The sequence below is a fragment of the Prionailurus viverrinus genome, chromosome A1 (assembly GCF_022837055.1).
Source record: "Prionailurus viverrinus isolate Anna chromosome A1, UM_Priviv_1.0, whole genome shotgun sequence".
Taxonomy (NCBI): domain Eukaryota; kingdom Metazoa; phylum Chordata; class Mammalia; order Carnivora; family Felidae; genus Prionailurus; species Prionailurus viverrinus.
In genome coordinates this window covers 144,736,163-144,758,763 of record NC_062561.1, presented here as the reverse complement: position 1 = coordinate 144,758,763, position 22,601 = coordinate 144,736,163, and the positions used below count along the sequence as shown (strand labels likewise).

Genomic DNA, 22,601 nt, shown 5'->3' with positions numbered 1-22,601 from the left:
ATCTGTTAAAATTTAAAACATACTAAATTTATGACCCAAAGTTACCTTCTTGGTGTCTGCCCTCCTTAATGTTTTACACGCGTGTAGAGAGATATGTACAGTGGGGAAAATATCCATCATGCATTTTTTTTCAAGTTTTTTTTTAAATTTGATTTTTTGTTTTTTTTTTAAGTTTACATCCGAATTAGCATATAGTGCAACAATGATTTCAGGAGTAGATTCCTTAGTGCCCCTTACCCATTTAGCCCATCCCCCCTCCCACAACCCCTCCAGTAACCCTCTGTTTGTTCTCCATATTTAAGAGTCTCTTCTGTTTTGTCCCCCTGCCTGTTTTTATATTATTTTTGTTTCCCTTCCCTTATCTTAAAGTCCTCATATGTATGAAGTCATATGATATTTGTCTTTCTCTGACTTGTAAGGGTTAAATTGTAGTGTAGGGCTAATGCTTAGCTTGAAAAATAACAGCTTTGTGTTGACACTGAAGGTTAAGAGATAACAGCATTGCTTTACTCTTGTAAACTAAGCCTCATACTCTTGTAAATTAGGCTTCACCAATTAAGGAAACAAAAGTTCAAAGAAAAGAGCATCAGAAGCAGGGTCAAGGAGATCCACTGGTTGCAACTTAGAGGCAGAAAGTCTAAAATAAACACCTCATTAGGCAACTGTTTCTAACTCATCTGGCAACTGTTTCTAACTCATCTGGAAACTATTTCTTTGTTCTGTTCCCAGGTGATGATAAAACGATGTGATTGGCTATAAAAACTCTGTACCCCGGCTGTTCAGGGCGCTCTCTTATCAAGAGTGTTGGTCCCGATCGGTCGGCCTTGCCTCTCATTGTAATAAACTTTGTTGTGACTGTCACTGGTGCCCGTAGCATTCTGTTTCAGGAGTCGTGTGGATGCAACAGACTGACTAATTTCACTTAGCATAATATCCTTCAGTTCCATCTGTGTAGTTGTGAATGGCAAGATTTCCTTCTTTTTGATGGCTGAGTAATACTCCATTGTATAGATATACCACATCTTCTTTATCCATTCATCCATCGATGAGCATTTGGGCTCTTTCCATACTTTGGCTATAATTGATAGTGCTATTATAAACATGGGGGTGCCTGTGCCCCTTTGAAACAGCACACCTGTATCCTGTGGATAAATGCCTAGTAGTGCAATTGCTGGGTTGTAGGGGAGCTCTATTTTTAGTTTTTAGTTTTTTGAGGAACCTCTAGTTTTAGTTTTTTGAGGAACCTCCATACTGTTTTCCAGAGTGGCTGCACCATCTTACATTCCCATGCATTATTTTTATAAGAGTGAAAAATCAGAAACAACCTAAATAAATGTCTGGCAGTTGGGTAACAGAAACTAAATTAGGGTTGGTACGGACATACAACCATCCCCAAGACATAGTGAGTGTAGAATAACACAGCAAAGTGTCCATAAGGGTATGCACGCAGCTGCAACAGTGCTTACCTCTGGGGAGCAATCAAGTTGGAGGTGGGGTGATAATGGTCAAGAGGGTTGTATTTTTTCTACCTTTATTGTAATTTACATTTTCCTTGGCAACAAGAATGTAATTATTAAGTATTGCGTGAGTAATCACAAATCAATAAAATTTAGGAATGATCCTTGGCCTTTGCTGCTTGATTTCTTGGAAGTATGGGCAAAAGACCTGCTGGGTTCGCTTCCTGACCCATACCCAGACCTGGGCTATCTCCTCAACCATCTGTAGTTCAGCTTCTGCTCCCACTGGCTCTAGAGAATATTTTGATTCAGTGTCCCAAATGACTCTTGGCTGCCAGACCCAATGTTACTTCTCAGTCCCCTCACATTGGCATTATTTGACACTGCTGACCACACTCTGCTTCCTTTTTTTTTTTTTTTAAATGTTTGTTTTCATTTTTGAGAGAGTGAGTTGGGGAGGGACAGAGGGAGAGGGGGGACAGAGGGACCTGAATGGACTCTGTGCTGACAGCAGGCAGTCTGACTCAGGGCTCAAACTCATGACCTCACAAGCCGTGAGACCATGACCTGAGCTGAAGTCAGATGCCAAAGAGACTGAGCCACCCAGACGGTCCACATTCTGCTTCTTGAATGCCTCTCCTTTCACTTCTGTTCTTCAGTTTGTAGTTTTTCAGTTTCTTCCTTGAGTTTTTTCCTTCTTCCCAGCCCCTGAATATTTGCATTCCCCAGCATTTTGGGCTGTGTCCACCCCTGTCCCCCCTCCCCTCCTTCACCACATTCCTCTCCCTGTGAGTTTACCTATGATTGCCTCTTTTACCACTTCTGCTGGTCTACCAAATCTTTATCTCTAGTCCAGCTATCTTCCTGGAGCACTGCACCTTGCTTAGTCACCGGCTCATGCTTCCCATTGATACAGACACCTCCAATGCAATCTGTTTGTTTTTTTTTTTTAATTTTTTTTTCAAAGTTTATTTATTTTTGGGGGGACAGAGAGAGACAGAGCATGAACGGGGGAGGGGCAGAGAGAGAGGGAGACACAGAATCAGAAACAGGGTCCAGGCTCCGAGCCATCAGCCCAGAGCCTGACGCGGGGCTCGAACTCACGGACCGCGAGATCGTGACCTGGCTGAAGTCGGATGCTTAACCGACTGCGCCACCCAGGCGCCCCTGTTTTTTAAGTGAATTATTGCCCCACCACTGGTCTGCCATCAGATCAGCTCTCAAGCTAGAAACCAGGATTCCTGTACCTGAGTTCCTCTGCCTTAATCTGTAGGCTTACATCAAATCAGCAAATGGGACCTATCCATTCCATGGCCCCCATTCCCCGATGCTGTTGCCTTCTGAATGCAGAGCTATAAAAGCTTTCACTGGGATTAACTCTTACTTGTGTTACTGGTGTGTTGTAGTTTGTACATTCTACCTTCGATGTTACCTAATTCTCTTCTAGAGACTGGCATTAGTTGATCCCTGTTCTCCCGTGGAAGATCCTTTCATTCCATCATAATTAGTCAGTCCTCGGGGAGTTGTTTTGTTTCTGTTGAAAGCTTTTTGTTGACAGTTTGAACAGAGTTGTTTTCTGTCTAATCATATTTGGGGCTGTGCCGATCCTGATGAAATGCTTGAGGTGGAGGAGCTGTGAGTGCTAATGCCAGCTCTGTATCATGCCTCTGTGATTCTGCAGAGTTACTGTTGGAGGGATTGAGTTCCTGATTTCAGAGGTGGCAGGGTCAGATAAAACTAGACTGTGGAAGTTTCGTTCCTCCTGTGGTTTTTAACAATGACAAATGGAGACTTGCATCTTAAAAATATTTAGAAACCCACCCCAGAGAGAAGTGAGTGTTGGTTGTTGGTACTGATTTTAAATAGTCCCACCCCTACCCCCAGGGGGCGCTTGGGTGGCTCAGTCCATTGAGCACCGGACTCTTGATTTGGGCTTACTTAGGTCATGATCTCACGGTTCCGTTCGTGGGATTGAGCCCTGCATTGGGCTCTGCGCTGATCGTGGAGCCTGCTTGGGATTCTTTCTCTCCCTCACTCTGCCACTCTCCCCTTCTCATGCGTGTGCGCTCTTTCTAAAATAAAAAAATGAAAATAAAAACCCGTACCCCGTCACGAAAATGGCCTCAGAGATAATCACTTATCAAGGAATGAGCCCAGAGGTGGTCTACAGGAGGATGGAAGCTGACTTCGGTGTTCCCCATTTCACAGCTCCTGTCTCTTGGCGGGTGACAGATAGACATCACTGATACCGACCTGACATTATTCCACAGAGAAAAACAAATTGCCTTAGAAAGTTTGAAGATAAGTGGAATACCAGAAAGAGGAGAGGCAGACAGAAAGAGGCTCTGGTTATGAAATTCATTGTCAAGAGATATTAAACAGAACTTGCAGAGCTAGTTCTTCTGGTTTTCATGCTATTACTCATGCCAACCTGCCCAAAGCTTTCCTTGCAGCTTTTATATGGAAATTTTAAATGGAAATGCCCTGGAAATTTTATACAATGTAAGAATCTTTAGCTTTACTAATATGCCATTTTCTCATCTCTCCCAAATAACACTTTCATATTAGGAGGACACACCTCTCATCTTCCTCCTCTCGGCTTCTGTTAAGAACCCTCCCAAAGTCCATACTTTTTTCTAAGTTTGTAGCATCTGGGCCTTGGGCCAACCAGACCTGTGTGTAGGCCTTTCCATAACTCTTCTGTGGGTTCTTGATACTTACTCCTCTGAGATTGAAGTTGTTTGGGGGGGCGTAGCTGGCATCTCTCCTGTGTAGGAAAAATTGTGTGGATTTCCTTCTAGCTTCCATGTCTTTGAGCTTCATACTTGTGTTGATGTTTTGAAAATATCTTCCCTGATTTGGGAGTTCAGATATATTTTCTTTGACCAGTGGCTAGGTCTCTGAAAAACAGATAAATGAATGTTGTTTTTTGGAACTCAGTTCTTATATAAATATACCAGGGAAGGAGTCATCTTATTGGAAGTTAGCCTGTATCTTGCAACACCAATCCTTTGGTAAAGTGAGTAGAGCATCTCCTGATTTCTAAGATGCTTATTCCCCACTGTGTTTAAGTCAGAATGCAGCAACCCATCAGTTGTTCATGTAATGTGCTGATTCCCTCCCTGGAAAGATCTTTCTTCCTCCCTCCCTCCTTCCCTCCCTCCCTCCCTTCCTTCCTCCTCCCTCCGCCCTCCCTTTCTTTCTTTTTTTTTCTTTCTTTCTTTCTTTCTTTCTTTCTTTCTTTCTTTCTTTCTTTCTTCTTCTTTCTTTCTTTCTTTCTCTTTAAAATGTTAATTTAATTATTTTGGGAGAAAGATCAAGAAAGCTTGTGGGGGGGTGGTAAGGGGAGGGGCAGAGAGAGAGGGAGGGAGAATCCCAAGCAGGCTCCACACTGTAAGTGCAGAGCCCAATGTGGGACTCTATCTCATGAACTGTGAGATCATGACCTGAGCTGAAATCGAGAGTTGGATGCTTAACTGACTGAGGCACCCAGGCACCCTCCCCCTTTTTAATGTTTATTTATTTTGTGTGTGTGAGAAAGGGCGCGAGCAGAGGAAGGGCAGAGAAAGAGAAAATCCCAGTCAGGCTCCGAGCTGTCGGCACAGAGCCCGACGTGGGCTCGATCCCAGGAACTGTGAGATCATGACCTGAGTCAAAATCAAGAGTTGGACACTCAACTGACTGAGCTACCCAGGCACCCCTCCTCCAAAAGTTCTTTTTATAAAGTAGATAGTACTTTAGAATTTAAGGCAGTTTATTTATTTAATTTTTTAAGTATGCTCCGTGGCCAGTGTGGGGCTTGAACTCTTGACCCTGAGATTAAGAGGCTCATGCTCTGAGACTGAGCCAGCCAGGCACCCCAGGAAGTTTAGTTAATAGCTATTATGGGTTAGCAACTGTGGCAATCACTTTACAAGGACTGACTGATTTAATTCTCAGGACAACTTCATAAGGTAGATGGCAATTTTATTTCATTGTACAGATACGGAAATTGAAGCTCAGAAAGGGTGTGTAATTTGCTCAAGTTAGTAGGGGAGCTGGGGTTGGAAGTCCACTGAGTCCTTGTTTATTTTTTCTGATAATTTTATGGCTTTGAGTTTGGCTGCCTTGAGGATTGAAAGGAAACCCTTTGCCCACAGGTCCCTACAGAACCAACATAGATGTAGTGTCCTTGGATGCCCAGGGCCCGACTTAAGGGGGCAACACCCTGAGCCAGCCCATTGCCTTCACCCCACAGTGTGGAGCCTGTGTATGATGTGTGTTTTCTTTTTTTAAAACTGGGATGGAACTTGGAAGAGCAAATATTGAACCAGAGCAAATTCCCCCTTCGTGAATCCTGCCAGCTTGTTCAGTGTAGAGGTTCTTTGCCTAAAAATATTCACCACTTACTGAGGACTAACTGACTAAGTCACCCACAGAGCATAAAGCAGGTCTTAGTACTTGGAGCAGTGGGTAGTTTGGCTGCTTTTATTTTGGATGAAACACATACTCACCTTTTGATGAGCCTGAGAGCCTCTGGGAGTAAATAAGCGGGGGGGGGGGGAGGAGGGGAAGGTTAGAGTGGAAGTTTAGGCCTCCTGGCATTAGTGTTCTCCTTGAAATGGGTTTGGGGAGGAGAGGAGAGAAGTGGATTTGTGGGGAGTTAGGCAGAGAAGCGCCTGAAGTTAAAAGATGGGCTGGTGTAGATGAAAGGGGTACTGACATGCTTGTGTCATAGTTGAGGGGGGAATGTCAGAAATTAGTTTTGCTGAGTGAGTGGAAGAGAGAAGGGAAGGAGGGAGAGGTGGATGAGTATTGTAGAGCAATAAGTTCTGTATAAGCAAAACAGCCTAACGGGGTGTCTGGGTGGCTCAGTTGGTTAAGCATTGGACTCTTGTTCTCAGCTCACGTCATCATCTCACAGTTTGTGAGACCGAGTACTGCGTTGGACTCTGTGCTGACAGTGCAGAGCCTGCTTGGGATTCTCTGTCTCTGTCTCTGCCCCTTTCCTACTTGTGTGCGTGCTCAGTCTCTCTCGCTCTCTCAAAATAAATAAATTAAAAACATTCTTTAAATTAAGCTTTTATCTTAATTCCGGTTAGTTAAGGTGCAGTGTTAATATATTAGTTTCAGGTGTACAATATAATGAATCAATTCCATACATCACCCGGTGCTCATTTTAAGACAAGTGCACTCCTTAATCCCTATCACCTATCCCCCCACCCCCCTCCTCTCTGGTAACCATCAATTTGTTCCCTATAATTAAGAGTCTGTTTCTTGGTTTGTCTCTCTCCTTTTCCCCCCTTTGCTCATTGTTTTGTTTCTGAAATTCCACATAGGAGTGAAATGATATGGTATTTGTCTTTCTCTGACTTATTTTGCTTAGCATTGTACTGTATAGCTCTATCCATGTCATTGCAAATAGCAGGATTTCGTTCTTTTTAACGGATGAATAATATTCTACTGTATGTGTGTATGAACACCACATCTTCTTTTTCCATTCATCTTTCTTTTTAAAAAAAAAATTTTTTTTTTTAACGTTTATTTATTTTTGAGAAAGAGAGAGATAGAGCATGAGCAGGGGAGGGTCAGAGAGAGAGGGAGACACAGAATCTGAAACGGGCTCCAGGCTCTGAGCTGTCAGCACAGAGCCCGACGCGGGGCTCGAACTCACGGACCGTGAGATCATGACCTGAGCCGAAGTCGGCCGCTTAACCGACCAAGCCACCCAGGCGCCCCTTTCCATTCATCTTTCGATGGACACTTGGGCTGCTTCCATAATTTGGCTGTTGTAAATAATGCTGCTATAAACATAGGGGTACATGTATCCCTTTGAATTGGTGTTCTTCTGTTCTTTAGGTAAATACCCAGTAGTGCATTTGCTGGACCATAGGGTAGTTTTATTTTTAACTTTTTGAGGAACCTCCACACTGTTTTGCAAAGCAGTGCACCAGTTTGCATTCCCACCAACAGTGCGTGAGGTTCCCCTTTGTCCACATCCTCACCAACCCCTTTTGTGTCTTGTGTTGTTGATTGTAGCCATTCTGACAGGTGTGAGGTGATATCTTATTGTGGTTTTGATTTGTATTTCCCTGACGGTTAGTCATGATGAGCGTCTTTTTATGTGTCTGTTGGCCATCTGGATGTCAACTTTGGACAAATGTCTGTTCGTGTCTTCTGCCCATTTTTTAATTGGATCATTTGGTTTTTGGATGTTGACTATTTGACGATTTTTAACCCTGTGAGTTTGCTCACTTATGGTAAAACACAAGCTAAAAATTGAGACTCCTTCGGAAAGCACTTGCTGACTTCTCTTATTACCTGCATGGGAGTGCTTCCTGTGCTCTTGGGCCTAGTCCGAATCGCTGTCCTAAAGCAATTTCCAGACTAGACATTTTCACTGGGATGCCCCAGGGTGCCTCCAACCCTGTATGTTAAAACAAACGCCTGATGTGTTCTAGTTCCCCTGTTTGTCCTATGCCAACCCCATTCCCCCACCACCCCAAACAGTACCCACTGCCCCCTCCTTCACTTCATTCTTGTCATTCATATAGTCCTACCAATTAGGACTTTTACCTACAGAATTTCTAGTCTCCCTACCAGTGGCTTACCTTCTTCATCTGTTACCTGGACTTTTGAACCAGGGCTTTCCACCTTACCCACCTACTGAAACCAGTCATCTTTTCATCTTTCTAGCATGGAGTACACCTGGCCCTTTCCAGAGAGAGCCTGACTTCTTTTGAGCTTTATTTTATGACAAGGAATGCTTTTTTTTTTTTTTTTTAGCATAAGTATGTCCCAAATATTGTATGGAGCATTGTTAGAAGGTAGAGGAGGAAGAGTAAATTATTTCTCCCAAACTGAGAAGGCAACTTTGAGACTGGAAAACGAAGCAGGCAACTCGATACAATTTATACAGAGTTTTATTTAGGGTAACTTACTGAGTGTGGGGGTGAGGGGTTGTGGGGGGTGGATCTGGCAGAGAAGGATCCCCGGCAAGTGCAGTTATTCTCTGCAAAGTCTGGACCTTGGTTTGGATTTTACAGAGGGAGGGGACATGCGTGAGAGCACTGTCATGAGGTCAGAGGGTTCACATGTACCTAATTGACAGCTAACCTTTAATTAGATCTTCCTGTGCCTCAGGAAGAGGGAAGACCATGTTCTATCTTACTGATTCATGGGGCCCAAACAAGCCTCCCCCAGCCTCCATCTGGGCCGGGCAGGCATTTCTAAGTATATTAATCTCCAGGGCACCCTGAACACCCAGCCCCAAGAGAGGTCATCAAGTGAACACAAACTAGCAGGAGGGCCAAAGATGGAGTCCGTACTGTCAGCACTCCTGCAGATGTACTGGGACTAAAAAAATCTGTCATTGTGCAAAATTTAAATTTAACTATACACTTTGTATTTTATCTGGTAATCCTACACATGCTACTTTGTTTTGTAGCCTGTTAAAAAATACAGTAATGTCTCTATTCTTTTACATCTTGAACTGATCTAAAAAAAAAAAAAAAGAAAATTGCGGTTGTAGAAACTTTCTGACTACAAAATATTTGACATTTCTTTATGAAATCTTGTGTATCTGTCTGTTCAGAGACAAGGACCTATACTAATTGGTTCTCAGCAACAATGCATTTTTGCCCGAGGCATTTACTTGAAAAAACATGCTGTTTGGGAAAAACATGTTTCAGATTCAGGTATCATAATGACTGCAGACATTTTCTGAGTGGAGGGAATCTTCGTTCAGGAAAATGAACTCCAATTAAATTTAGTTTTCCTTTTGCTGATGGAAATCTGAGTAGCCTTTAAGATAATTTCTGGAGAGGGGCATCTGGGTGGCTCAGTTGGTTGAGCGTCCAGCTCTTGGTTTCGGCTCAGGTCATGATCTTGCAGTTTGTGAGTTCAAGCCCCGCGTTTGGAATTCTTGCTCTCTATCTCTCGCTTTGCTACTCCTCTCTCTCTCTCTCTCTCTCTCTCTCTCTCTCTCTCTCTCTCAAAATAAATAAGCTTAAAAAAAATCTTTTCTGAAGAAAAAACTAGCTTGTCATGCTTCAATTTTACTTCCAGCTTTGTGTCATTTTTTTCCCCTCTGCGATATTTTTTTGTCTTGTGAATAACAGTTACAATGTGATTTTCAGCTTATTGTTTTGTTCTGAAGAATGTTCCACTTTGATGTTAATAAGAAGCAAAGTTTCTTTTCTTTTTTTTTTTTTTAATAACCATTGACTAAATCTTTATTTTCCAACATTAGTTAGAAATATACTGCTTGTTTTTATTATGGAAGATGAAAAAAAATTTTATTTTATTTTATTTATTTTTGAGAGGCAGAGAGACAGAGCACAAGTGGGGAGGGGCAGAGAGAGAAGGAGATAGAATCCGAAGCAGGCTCTAGGCTCTGAGCTGTCAGCACAGAGCCTGATGTGGGGCTCTAACTCACAAATCATGAGATCGTGACCTGAGCTGAAGTTGGACGCTCAACCAACTGAGCCACCCAGGCGCCCACCCCTATTATGAAAGATTTTAATCATTCTGGTAATGCATATAGGTTTTACATTGAAACCTTCTAGTTGGACTAGAAGAAACCATTGCCAACACTTACTGGAAGATTAAGACTTATAAATAACAGTGTCAACAGATCAAGAAGAAAAAAAGCTCAATTAATAGCCAATTCACAGAGAAAAATGCAGATAGCCATAAATTTAACAAAAGATGTGAATACTACTCATAATGAGGACATTGAAACAAGATAGTGTTTTTTATTTTGGGGGAGGAAAATTTTTCCTCACCCTTCAAGAATTTCATGGCTGGTCTAAAAATTAAATTGATACAAGACAGATTAATAGGGGAAATCAAACTTAATTTCATACTTTCACAGAATCCACATAATCTCATAAACATGAGATTCCAAAGATAGGCAAAATGAGGTATATATGTCATCCTGAACTTAGGAGAAGGGGGAACGGGCTTGAGACTTCGAGACTCCGATGGGAAGGAAGGCAATTTACTGGAAGATAAAGGGTAAATGCTTGGTAAACAGATTTGCTGGGCCATATGGAAGCAAGGGACAGAGGAATTTTCATAAACAGACCTTGCTGAATTCCTCCTTGTCTACTACCTAGTTCATAGTATGCTGTAGTTTGTTCATTTTCTTTCTTTCTTTCTTTCTTTCTTTCTTTCTTTCTTTCTCTCTCTCTCTCTCTCTCTCTCTCTCTTTCTTTCTTTTCTTTCTTTCAAAGAGAGAAGCAGGGCGCACCTGAAGCAGTGCTCAAACTCAACGAATGGTGGGTGAGATCATGACCTGAAGTCAGATGCTTAACTGACTGAGCCACCCAGGTGCACTATGCTGTACTGGTCTATGGTGGTAGCTCTCTTCCTGGAACAAGTCCTCTATTAAATTCTCCCCTGCCCCCATCTAATTTTTTTTTAGGCAATTAGCAAGGAAGGCCAAAGTTTTTTGAGTCTTCTGGAACTTGATTGTTTTCAGATCAATGTAATTCTCACACCAAAGTGGCATATCTTGGGGCCATTTGTTATGAACCTTTACTTTATCTTTAAATTGCAGGTTCAGATTGGAAATGTGAGCAGTCTCAGATATTACTGATGAGACATGAATTGCTACAGTCTTTGAAGTGTGGTTTGACTCTAACTCTTGAAACTAAAACTTGATTCCATTTCTAGGTCAGGAGTCTTTCCTGTATAAATAATGGCATGTGTGCAATGAGGAGGCATAGCAATGTTTATTGAGTCAGCATTTGTAATAGCAAGAAAACATATAACAGGCAACAAAAAATTGTCCCTAACAAGTTCAGTGTGGGAAGCTTACCAATCTTGATCTAGAATTCTTACTATAAAATATTAAATAGTGGGGCGCCTGGGTGGCGCAGTGGGTTAAGCGTCCGACTTCAGCCAGGTCACGATCTCGCGGTCCGTGAGTTCGAGCCCCGCGTCAGGCTCTGGGCTGATGGCTCAGAGCCTGGAGCCTGTTTCGGATTCTGTGTCTCCCTCTCTCTCTGCCCCTCCCCCGTTCATGCTCTGTCTCTCTCTGTCCCAAAAAATAAAAAAATAAAAAAGTAAAAAAAAATAAAAAATAAAATAAAATATTAAATAGTGGTTAAGAAGTTGGTTGGGATTTTATGTATAATTAATAGGGAAAGATCTCCATGGCTTACTGTTAGTTGGAAAGAAACATCACAGAACAATACGTATAATCTTTTATTTAATAAATTGTTTTTTGTATATACTATATACATGGTACCATACGTGTGTGTGTGTGTGTGTGTGTGTGTATTGTGACTAAGTATGGGGATGAGGACACACACACCTGAACTAATAAAAATACCCACCAAATTGTTAACTCTCTTAAGGAGAGGAGTGACATTTTGGGTCAGGAGTGAAGGAAGTTTCTCACTTTTATTCTGTATGTTTATGCTTTTCAAGAAAAATGACAAGTATAATTTTTAAAAATTCTGATGCTAGATTTCAAAATTCATTAGGATAAGTAAAGGTGAAGTGGTATGCTATGAGCACTGTGTCTTTTTTTTTTTTTTTTTTTAATTTTTTTTTTTCAACGTTTATTTATTTTTGGGACAGAGAGAGACAGAGCATGAACGGGGGAGGGGCAGAGAGAGAGGGAGACACAGAATCGGAAACAGGCTCCAGGCTCTGAGCCATCAGCCCAGAGCCCGACGCGGGGCTCGAACTCCCGGACCGCGAGATCGTGACCTGGCTGAAGTCGGACGCTTAACCGACTGCGCCACCCAGGCGCCCCGAGCACTGTGTCTTTAAAAATGATTCAGAGAGGGGTGCCTGGGTGGCTCAGTCGGTTCAGCATCCAGCTTCAGCTCAGGCCATGATCTCACAGTCCGTGGGTTCGAGCCCTGAGTCGGGCTCTGTACTGACAGCTCAGAGCCTGGAGCCTGTTTCGGATTCTGTGTCTCCCTCTCTGTCTGCCCCTGCCCTGCTCATGCTGTCTCTGTCTCAAAAATAAATAAAAACATTAAAAAATTAAAAAAAAAATGATTCAGAGAAAATTGTTTGTTTCTCTATGCCCAAAGTACATTTCCACATTGGACTTTGATTTGCAGGCTCAGGGAACACTTCATGACAGCCCCTCTTTACCCAACTTTATTATTATTATTTTTTAGAAGTTTGTTTATAAAGTAATCTCTGCATTCAACATGGGGCTCAAACCCACAGTCCCAAGATCAAGAGTCAAATCTCTTCCACCTGAGCCAGCCAGGCACCCCTCTCTTTACCCAGTTTTAACAGATGACTTTTTTCTGTTTTTTCCTCAGATTCCTTTTTACGAAGATATTTGTAAAGGCATTAAAGCTGGTGACACCTGTGAGAAACTAGTGGGGTATTCTGCCGTGTATAGAGTCTGTTTTGGAATGGCCTGTTTCTTCTTCATCTTCTGCCTTCTGACCTTGAAAATCAACAGCAGCAAAGGTTGTAGAGCGCATATTCACAACGGGTGAGTCTTCAGTCTTGGGGGGTTGGTTTCTCCCTTTTTATTTTGAATAGTTATTTATTTTGAGAGAGAGGGAGTGTGAGCAGGGGAGGGGTAGAGAGAGAGGGAGTGAATCCCAAGCAGGCTTGGCACTGTCAGTGTGCGGGGCTCTAACTCACAAAGCATCAATCCGATCACGACCTGAGCCACCAACTGACGCTTAACCAACTGAGCCACCCAGGCGCCCCTAGTTTCCCCTTTCCTGATATTCAGAATAGTGTTCCTTGACCTCTTCTAATCCGACCATCTGACTGCTCTTCCTGTAGTTGAAATTGTTGACACTCGTTTTCGGGAAGGGGGGATTTGTCACCCCTCAGTGGCCCAAGAATTAGAATCCTATTGGTCATGCCAGTACCACAGTGAGAGATGCAGCAGAGATAGGCGTTTTTATTTCTAGTACTAAGACCTACCCTTAGGTCATTTCCACCCCCCTGCAACAAAGTGGTGTTTTGTGCAATCAGCGGCTATGCTGAATTGGTTTTAATTATGGGACAAGGCAGTCTCCAGTCACTTAATTACTTCCTCTCGATTTGGAAGGAACAGTACCAGTGGTAGAAACATGGACTGACATGCTTACCTTCTCTCTCTCTCTTTTTTTTTTTTTTTTTGAGAGAGAGAGACAGAGCATGACTGGGGGAGGGGCAGAGAGCGAGGGACACAGAATCCGAAGCAGGCTCCAGGCCTGAGCTGTCAGCACAGAGCCCTATGCGGGGCTCAAACCCATGAACTATGAGATCATGACCTGAGCCGAAGTCGGACGCCTAACCGACTGAGCCACCCAGGTGCCCCCTGACATGCTTACCTTATAAAAGGTCTTTTGTCCTTCCATGAATACAATTTAAATACATTTCCTCTTTTTTTTTTTTTTTTCTTTCCAGCTTTTGGTTCTTTAAACTTCTGCTGTTGGGGGCCATGTGCTCAGGAGCTTTCTTCATTCCAGATCAGGAGACCTTTCTGAATGGTACAAATGGGGTATTTGGGGTACCTATTTATTTTGTTCTTACCCATTTTGTAAAATTGTTCAAAAGTGTAGTCAAGGGTGCCTTTGATATTTCGAATTAGTGATTTTCTTGTGGTTTAATAAAAAAAATTCCTGCCTTACCTGCCCACACTGTATCCACCTTCCCCACTCCCTATCCCTTCCAGTTCACTCCTCTTTCTCCATCTAGATCTTTCCCCTATTCCCTCCCTTTCTGGCCAGGTGTTACTCTACAGCCTGGAGAATTCAATTGATAATTTTAAGGTGATTGGCTTGAAGGGAAAATGGGGCCCTGCAAGTCTGTCTGAAAACCAGTTTAGCATGTCAGCATGACACCATCACTGAAGGGGTTCTGGGACGCCTTGTTCTTTCTGAGCACTGCCCGGAAATCTGCCTACGCAGAACACGAGGCTACTGAGTTTTAAATCAGCTGCAGCTATAATGAGATAAGAAAGGCATCATCCAGCCTTATTTCTAAACTTACCTATGTGAAACTGTATATAATATTGGATTACATTTCTTATTCCTAGAATTTCCCAAACTTAATTTAATTTGGGACCGTTAATCATAGCTGAAACAGGGGCCCTTCTACATGAAAAGTAGGGAGATTCAAAACGTTGTTTAACCCAAACGAATTCATTTTCCTAATTAAGGTAGTAAAAACACTCACACTGTGTCAGTCCCTAAGGAACAGCCTATGGCCCCTCAAATGGTCACTAGGGTCTGGCTAGTTTTTAGGGGCATAACAAGCTACATGCACTCCTGAAGGAGGTCCTCTCGGAGTCTTATTTTTTCCTAAAATGCTGTTAACTAGTTTTCTGTTCCCCACAGATGTACTTTTATGTGTTAGAAAGATAGATTTAGAATGGGATGGGGCCAACAGTTCTTTTTTTTTTTTTTTTTCAACGTTTTTTATTTATTTTTGGGACAGGGAGAGACAGAGCATGAACGGGGGAGGGGCAGAGAGAGAGGGAGACACAGAACCGGAAACAGGCTCCAGGCTCTGAGCCATCAGCCCAGAGCCTGACGCGGGGCTCGAACTCCCGGACCGCGAGATCGTGACCTGGCTGAAGTCGGACGCTTAACCGACTGCGCCACCCAGGCGCCCCCCAACAGTTCTTTTTATAGCCAACTGCAGTTCAGCCATTTTCATAGACAACCTGTAACCTAGAGACATGGCACGGAAGGTTAGAGCTTCCTTGTAGCAGAGTGAGGAGTGGATCTGAGTCCGTGGCCCCCAGTCTGACCCTCATTTCCCGACTAATCTCTGGTGGCTCACTGCCTTTTTTCTTCTTAAGATGTGTTTTTACTTACAAATCGTGGGTCGTTGTTGATTTTGTGAATAGCTGTGTCTTTTAGGGTAGCTGTCAGTTACAGTGTGTAGGCTCAGCTTAGATGCTCAAGAACCACACACACTGCTTTGTGTTCACATCCCAGCTACGTCCTTTACTGGCCATGGGACATTTTTTTTTTTTTTTAACGTTTTATTTCTCTTTTGAGAGACAGAAAGAGACAGAGTGTGAGCTAAGGAGGGGCAGAGAGAGAGAGGGAGACACAGAATCTGAAGCAGCCTCCAGGCTCTGAGCTGGCAGCACAGAGCCCCATGCGGGGCTCACACCCACAAACTGTGAGATCATGACCTGAGCCGAAGTCGGACACTTAACTGACTGAGCCCCGTGGTTGTGGGACTTTGTCGATTTGCATAGACTCTCAATTTTTCTCATCTGTAAAGTGCGTGTAACAATAGCACCCATCTTATACGCTTGCGTGGAAATTAAATGTGTTGCAGGTACAGTAAGAATGTAGTAAAGATAAACTGTAGTCATTATTCTCCTTTAAGCTCAGCACTTGGAGTGATCCCCTCACCTCCTTTTGGATGGTCTTCTTTTGCAGCCTGGCGCTATGTGGGAGCCGTCGGGGGCTTCATCTTTATAGGCATCCAGCTCATCCTGCTCGTGGAGTTTGCACATAAATGGAACAAGAACTGGTATGTGCATTTTGGGAAGGTTTCCAAGTGAACTCAGTCGTTGCTCGGGGAAACTGCCTGCAGTACGGTGTTGATAGAGGGTCTACCCCGAGCTGTGTTGGCAGGGGTGGGCAGCCTGCTCGTGCGAGAAACAGGTTGGCGCACTTTCCCTTCATTCCTCTCCTCTACCGGTTTTCCTCTCCTTTCTTCCTTTCCTTCTTCCATGTTATTTCTTTTTCACTTTTTGGCTTTTCCCTCTGTTCTCTCATTTGGGCTCTCTGAGTCAGCTGCTGTTGTGACTTAGCCACACTCACATCCATTGCTGGCACCTCTTGGCCCTGGCTCCCCAGTTGTGATGCTAGGTGGCTGAAAACTTGGGCAGGTTTTATCTTATGCCTCCATCCTCAGGAGATTTAGAAAAAAGTACTTTGGGGGCACCTGGGTGGGTCAGTCAGTCTGACTCTTGGTTTCAGCTCAGGTCATGATCTTTCATGAGTTTGAGCCCCATCAGGCTCTGCACCAACAGTGCGGAGCCTGCTTGGGATTGTCTCCCTCTTTCCCTCCCTCTCCCCCACTTGTGCTGTCTCTGTCTCTCTCCAAGTAAATAAATACACTTAAAAAAAATTTTTTTTTGGTTCTTTCTCAATCTGCCTAAGATTATAAAGACCCTTCATTAGGAAGATCTGTTGTGCTACCTTAGAAAGCCATCCTGAATTTAAAAATGTAGATTCTTTCTAAGCACCTTGAGCATGGAATTCACATCCTAGGGTAAGTAGGAAATGCCAAATTATTAATAGCTAGTTTTATTTCTCGCTGAGCCACACAATTCAGGAAATGGCAACTAGGTAAGTGTCAGCCCCTTGAGTGCTAAAGGCCAGGCTGACTCCCTTTGTGCCCCCAGGCAGGGCACTTTGCTGCTCTTGTTTGCTTAGCTTCCTTATAAAATAACAAATGAGAATAACTATCTATTGTGCCTAGGAAGACTTCTTGTTGTTCTGTCATTTTTATTCGTATCATGTTATTTTATTTATTTATTTTTTTTAAATTTTTTTTTCAACATTTTTTATTTATTTTTGGGACAGAGAGAGACAGAGCATGAACGGGGGAGGGGCAGAGAGAGAGGGAGACACAGAATCCGAAACAGGCTCCAGGCTCTGAGCCATCAGCCCAGAGCCCGACGCGGGGCTCGAACTCACGGACCTCGAGATCATGACCTGGCTGAAGTCGGACGCTTAACCGACTGCGCCACCCAGGCGCCCCGCGTATCATGTTATTTTAAACTGTTTTGGAAAAAAGAAATCAGAAAATGTATGACCATGAAATTTATTTTTTCTCTTGGACAAAACAAAATATACGGTCCAGATTCCCTCAAAATAACTTTTCATTCTGATTATATTCCTCAGCTTGGTGGTAGTTAGTGTTTCATTGGGTTTGGTTTTGTTTCTTTAGAGATCAAATCAAGAGATGCCTGAGTGAAAGGCTAGTGTTATCATTTTATAATTTAGTGAATATTAAATACCCAAATACTTAATAGTCCGTTTCTAAAATATTTACAGCACATAGAGGAGTCACATAAGTGATACTACAGAAATTTATTTTGTCTAATATAAAATCATTCTAAATGTTTCCTAAAATTCTTACACATATAGGTCAAAATAGGGAACTTCATGGTGGAAGAATACCGTTTTTGATACTGGGTGCCTGATTTACCCAGTAAGCAGTATGTTCTCTTGACAATATTTGAGCTTCTTTACTCTGACTTGAATGTTTTGCTCAGTTCTGAAGCCATTTTCTGGGACTAATTATTCATGCTAAGTTTTAACAGGCATTTTGGAAGAGTTTGGCTGCTGTAAAAACCTTCGAGAAACCACTCAGTAAGAACAACTTAAGTGCTTTGCAACCGATGATGTTGCTCTTGTCTACACATTGAGGCCAGTATCCCAACAAAATCCCTTAATGTCAGCATATTCATAGTTGATTTGTCTGCCTAAAATTAGGATTAAGCTAGGCAGCTCACTAATAATGTATTTTCAGATAAATTAATCTAATTTACTAGGTTTGTTTTTTAATAGACACTATTGCTTACAAGGATAGTCTAGAAAATATAATACATCACTTTTCATGGAACAACCAAACTGCTTTTTCTTCCCTTTTCCTCTCTGTTTTTTTTCTCTCTCTCTCTCTTTTTTTTAAGTTTACTTATTTATTTTAGAGAGAGAGAGGGAGAGTGAGAGGAGAGAGACAATCCCAAGTAGGCTCCCTCCCGACTGTCAGTGAAGAGCCCCATGTGGGGCTTGATCTCACAAACTAGGAGATCATGACCTGAGCTGAAATTGAGAGTTGGCCACTTAACCAACTGAACCACCCAAGTGCCCCTGTTTCCTCTTTTCAAGAAATATCTTGAGAAGAAGATCCCAATGGCAGTAGGACGGAGGCCATGGGTCCGGAAACCAGGAGACTGCAGGTGTCTGTCCCTCTGCTCCTCTAGATCGCTGTTTCCCTTTGGGCATATTACTTGGCCTCTCTGACCGCTGTTTTCACACCTGCAAAATAACATGGTCACGTTAGATGTTTAATTTTCTTTTTCCTTTCGACCTCAGATATTGTGATTTGAAGTGACACTTCTATATCAAAATTGAAATAGCAAAAAGTAGAAGGTACATTTAGGTGTTTCTAACAAAGACTCATTTTCTAAATGTGCTAGATTTGTCATTTGTGTTGTGGTTAGGTGTTATTTTCTCCAGAACCCGAGCCCAGCCTGGTGCCAGCGTACTGCTGGGTTGGTGCACTCTGCCCTGTTGTCTGGTCCTTTTCTAATCTCCTTTGAAGCACTTCTTCTCATTTAGCATTTATTCACAGTTTTGGGGAGTACTAACTGTGTCCCAGACAATGTGGTAGGCACCGAGAGTATAAAGATAAGTAAGTCATGGCACTTGGGTTATCTGCAAAACGAAAGGTCATCAAGGAGGATGTCATGAATCTGGAGCAGCAGGAATAGCAGCCATTCTGCTAAAACACTGCTGCACAGGGGTGCCTGGGTGGCTCAGTCGGTTAAGCGTCCGACTTCAGCTCAGGTCACGATCTCACGGTCCATGAGTTTGAGCCCCTCGTCGGGCTCTGGGCTGATGGCTCAGAGCCTGGAGCCTGCTTCCGATTCTGTGTCTCCCTCTCTCTCTGCCCCTCCCCTGTTCATGCTCTGTCTCTCTCTGTCTCAAAAATAAATAAACATTAAAAAAAAAAAAAAAACACTGCTGCACAAAGTTATTATTTTTTTAATGCTTGTTTGTTCCTGAGAGAGAGAGACAGAGAGAGACAGAGAGACAGAGTACAGGTAGGGGAGTGGGGCAGAGAGGGAGGGAGACACAGAATCTGAAGCAGGCTCCAGGCTCTGAGCTGTCAGCACAGAGTCAGACACAGGGCTCAGACTCACAAACCTTGAGATCATGACCTGAGCTGAAGTCGGACGCTCAACCAACTGAGCCACCCAGGCACCCCCACAAAGTTATTTTTTAACAGTTGACATTTCTTACACTAATATTCAGTAGGCACCTGTTTGCCAGGCACTCAATAGCAGGAGAAGAGCAGTGAACACAGTGATGTCCTGCTCTATGAAGCTTACCTTCTCCTGTTGGGGAGGGCAGGAGGCAGGGACAGATAACCAATTTATGATCAAGTAAATAAGTTAACAGGTTCAATGGGAAAAGACCGGAGAAAAAGAAAGCAGGGTGTGGGGGTTGAGGAGAGCAGGGCAGGGAAAGGCTTCATGATCAGGTGTGAGGGAGACCACTGCAAACAGAAGGAAGTGTGGAGGCTGAGGCAGGACTGTGCCGGGCCCATGCCCGGCTTGTTTGGGGGCAAATGGGGGCCCACTGTGCTGCACCCCTGTGGTGAGGGATGGGCACCAGAGGTGAGGTAGGAGATGCCATTTGGCCAGATGCTGTCGGGCTTCTGGGGCATTTGTGTGAGGTAGGAAGGGCATTAGTGGGGTTTGAAACCAGAGGAAAGTGATACAAAGTATATTTTAATTCCAGGAAAGGTTTGGGGTGTCAGAGGGGCAAGTAAGGAGGCCCGTGGAAGATAATCCAGGTGAGAGATGGCTGTAGCTCAGACAATGGTAGCAGCAGTCAGATTCTAGTCTATTCCAAAATTGGAACTCATGGACTTTGCTGGTGGTGATGAGGAGGTGGGGTTGGGTGGGGGGAGGGAAAAAAGACTGTAGTCAGGAGTTCTTTTCTTTTTTAAAAAAAGTTTCCCTTCCCAAAAGGAAGGAATGGAACTGCCATCTTCTGAGTTTGGGAAGATGAAGAAAAGCAGGATTAGGGGGTAGAGATGCGCATTTGGGAAGTCAGTTTGGACCAGACCCCTTCCCCCACCCCCTGCGCTGAACAGTTGGATAATATGAGTCTAAAGTTGAAGGGAGAGGTTAGGGTTGGGAATTTAACTTTGGGAATGTAGACCTATATTGACTATAAGAAAGTCTTCATATGCTAGCGACAGCCCAAAAGACCAGTAAAGGAACAGTTGCACCCTACCCACACACTGGTCAGCAGTGTTTGCCTTTCTCTATACATTGCATTCTGTTCCTGTCATCGATTACCATTTGGCTTCTGCATCCACTCCCCCCCACCCCTTCTCAAGTCTTACTCTATTATTTCCTTCATGTGCCTTTTATGTTAGACTAATTCTGTGGTCACTGGCGAGGTTTCAGGAATATGATGGTCATTATGATTTTGGTCTTCCCTCCCTATTTGTCTCTGGCTGCAGTAACTTTTTCATCATTAAAACATTTTAGCTGAGTTGCCTGAATACTTTCCAGTTCTGTGAAAACATTAAGCAAGTTGCTTTCTCTGTGAAGGTTTGTGAGAATGTGGTTACAGTGTGGCAGTTAAATCATAAGGCAGATGACAGTGATTCACCCGTGCTCCCTATGGTTCTATCGTCTTGATTGAGCGGTTTTGAACTCTTGTTTTGTTATTGTCCTCAACGATTTCTATAGATTGTTAAACCACCGCTCATTTCTCTTATCCCTTTATTAATATTTACATAAACTAGAGAGAAAATTAATCACTTCTTTAAGGGTTTTTATTGTAAATCCCATTACAGTTTTTTACTCCTTTCCTAGCTGATTTTATTCTTTTCAGACTCTCCCTTGGAGCATCTGGGTGGCTCAGTCAGTTGAGCGTCTGACTTCAGCTCAGGTCATGCTCTCATGATCTCATGAATATGAGCCCCTCGTCAGGCTCTATGCTGACAGTGCAGAACCTGCCTGGGATTCTCCCTCTCCCTCTCTCTGCCCCTCCCAAAATAAATAAACCCCCTCTCAAAATAAGTAAACTTAAAAAAAAAAAAAAACCCAACTCTCTTTTAATCCTATGTGGCATCGCTTCGGAGAAGCAGTACCACTACAGACCCACCTTTGCAGCAGAGGGATGAAAGGGCCGAGGTCATCCAGTCTTTGAGTGAAGTTTGTCTCTCCCTAAAGAGAAGATGGACATTAGCAGAAGCTGCTACAGCAGCCCCTCCAGGCTCTGTGTTGAGAGGGAAACCACAAAGAGAACTTAACTAAGAGCTACTTTTTTTTTTTAACATTTATTTATTTTTGAGACAGAGAGAGACAGAGCATGAACGGGGGAGGGTCAGAGAGAGAGGGAGACACAGAATATGAAACAGGCTCCAGGCTCTGAGCCATCAGCACAGAGCCCGGCGCGGGGCTGGAACTCACGGACCGTGAGTTCATGACCTGAGCCAAAGTCGGACGCTCAACCGACTGAGCCACCCAGGCACCCCAAGAGCTGCTTTTTAATACTGCCGAAACCTATCCCAGGGCGATTCCTTTTCAGAATGGGGAGGTTACGGAGCGCCTGGGTGGCTCAGTTGGTTAAGTTTCCAACTTCAGCTCAGGCTGTGATCTCATGGTTTGTGTGTTTAAGCCCTGCATTAGGCTCCACACTTGGAATTCTCTCCCTCTCTCAGCCCCTTCCCCGCTTGCACGCATGTGTATGTGTGTGTGTGCACTCTCTCCCTCCTCTCTCTCTCACGGTAAATTAAAAAAAAAAAAAAAAGAATGGAGAGGTTAGAGTCAAGTCTGTGCAAGTACATTTTAATTGATGAATACATATGTAAAAACGGAATGTTGTAGTGTTTAGGAAAAATTCTAAGCCTGAACCAAAATTGTTTTGAGATGTTTACCTGTACCTTCTAGCTTTGATTGAGACTAACTGTTGATAAAATGGTAGTCTTCCGGACAACTGGGGTGATAGCGGCCTGGGGGCTGATAGCATTAGTTACCGCCTGCGAGACGGTAAGCGTGGTCAGAGAACAGGGGCCTCATCACCTTGTCTTCTCTCCTCTCCCTCTTACCACTTCTGGAGAAACAGGACTGCCGGCACAGCTACCAACAAGCTGTGGTATGCCGCTCTGGCCCTGGTGACACTCGTCATGTACTCCATCGCCACCGGAGGCTTGATTTTGATGGCAGTGTTTTACACCCAGAAGGACGGCTGCCTGGAAAACAAAATTCTCCTGGGGCTGAACGGAGGCCTGTGTCTGCTTATTTCAGTGGTAGCCATCTCGCCTTGTGTCCAAAATCGTAAGCACAAGTTTTTTCCATCCCTCCTCATTTGTATATTTTTTGTGTGTCTTTGACCAAACCCGGTGTTTTTGTTTGTTTTGTTTTGTTTTTAAATTCTGGCCACTGCATAATTTATCATG

General features: G+C 43.4%; 1 protein-coding gene across 1 annotated transcript in view; it reads left to right on the top strand.

The window, feature by feature from the left end:
• SERINC5 (serine incorporator 5) overlaps positions 1 to 22,601 on the top strand; it is a 104,087-nt gene that overhangs the window by 57,227 nt on the left and 24,259 nt on the right. The window contains exons 3-6 of the mRNA XM_047856755.1: positions 12,731 to 12,909; positions 13,824 to 13,906; positions 15,818 to 15,911; positions 22,268 to 22,479. Coding sequence (XP_047712711.1) covers positions 12,731 to 12,909; positions 13,824 to 13,906; positions 15,818 to 15,911; positions 22,268 to 22,479 — 568 coding nt within the window. The remainder of the gene's footprint in view (positions 1 to 12,730; positions 12,910 to 13,823; positions 13,907 to 15,817; positions 15,912 to 22,267; positions 22,480 to 22,601) is intronic.